We start from the raw sequence: 488 nt of genomic DNA on the forward strand, positions 1-488 counted from the left end.
AGAACCCTTTGGGTGAACTCACACCATGCTGCTGTCGTGCCCCCCCCCCAGCGCAGCCCCCCCCCAGCCCTGCCTGCCCCCCAGCGCAGCTCCGTGCCGTCCCAGCGCCGCCGCTACTCCAGCAGGTCCTGGGGGAAGAGGGGAGCATCACAGCAGGGATCCCAACCCAGGGGGGGTCTTCGTGGTTTGGGAGGGGGGGTCACCTCATCCGAGTCGTCGTGGTACCCCCCTTCGTAGGGTGGTGAGGGGGAGTCTGCTGTCTCTGGCCCCTCGGCGCCGCTGGCCTCGGCGTGCTGCCGCAGCACGGAGTAACGATGGACCAGGAACCTGGGGGGGGACAGAAATGTGGGGATCCCACAAAGCCACGCAGAGCTTCCAGGCACGACCGGGAGCCCATAATGTCGTGGAGATCCCATAATAATTGGGGGAAGGCGGCAGGCAAGAGAAGCACGTGGGGACTCCCTCCCCTCTCCCCCCCCTCTGCCCCC

The 488-nt window shown here is 67.4% G+C and overlaps 1 protein-coding gene across 1 annotated transcript; it reads right to left on the reverse strand.

Moving 5' to 3' along the window:
* Positions 1–7: 7 nt before the first annotated feature.
* Positions 8–448, reverse strand: LOC104916291 (sortilin-like). Its single transcript, XM_010727336.3, has 2 exons — positions 204–448; positions 8–128 (listed from the first exon to the last, which is right to left on the reverse strand). Exons 1-2 carry the CDS (start codon positions 414–416, stop codon positions 114–116), a joined length of 228 nt encoding a protein of 75 aa, XP_010725638.1. The 5' UTR covers positions 417–448; the 3' UTR covers positions 8–113.
* Positions 449–488: the final 40 nt, after the last annotated feature.

The sequence above is a fragment of the Meleagris gallopavo genome, unplaced genomic scaffold (assembly GCF_000146605.3).
Source record: "Meleagris gallopavo isolate NT-WF06-2002-E0010 breed Aviagen turkey brand Nicholas breeding stock unplaced genomic scaffold, Turkey_5.1 ChrUn_random_7180001881134, whole genome shotgun sequence".
Lineage (NCBI taxonomy): Eukaryota > Metazoa > Chordata > Aves > Galliformes > Phasianidae > Meleagris > Meleagris gallopavo.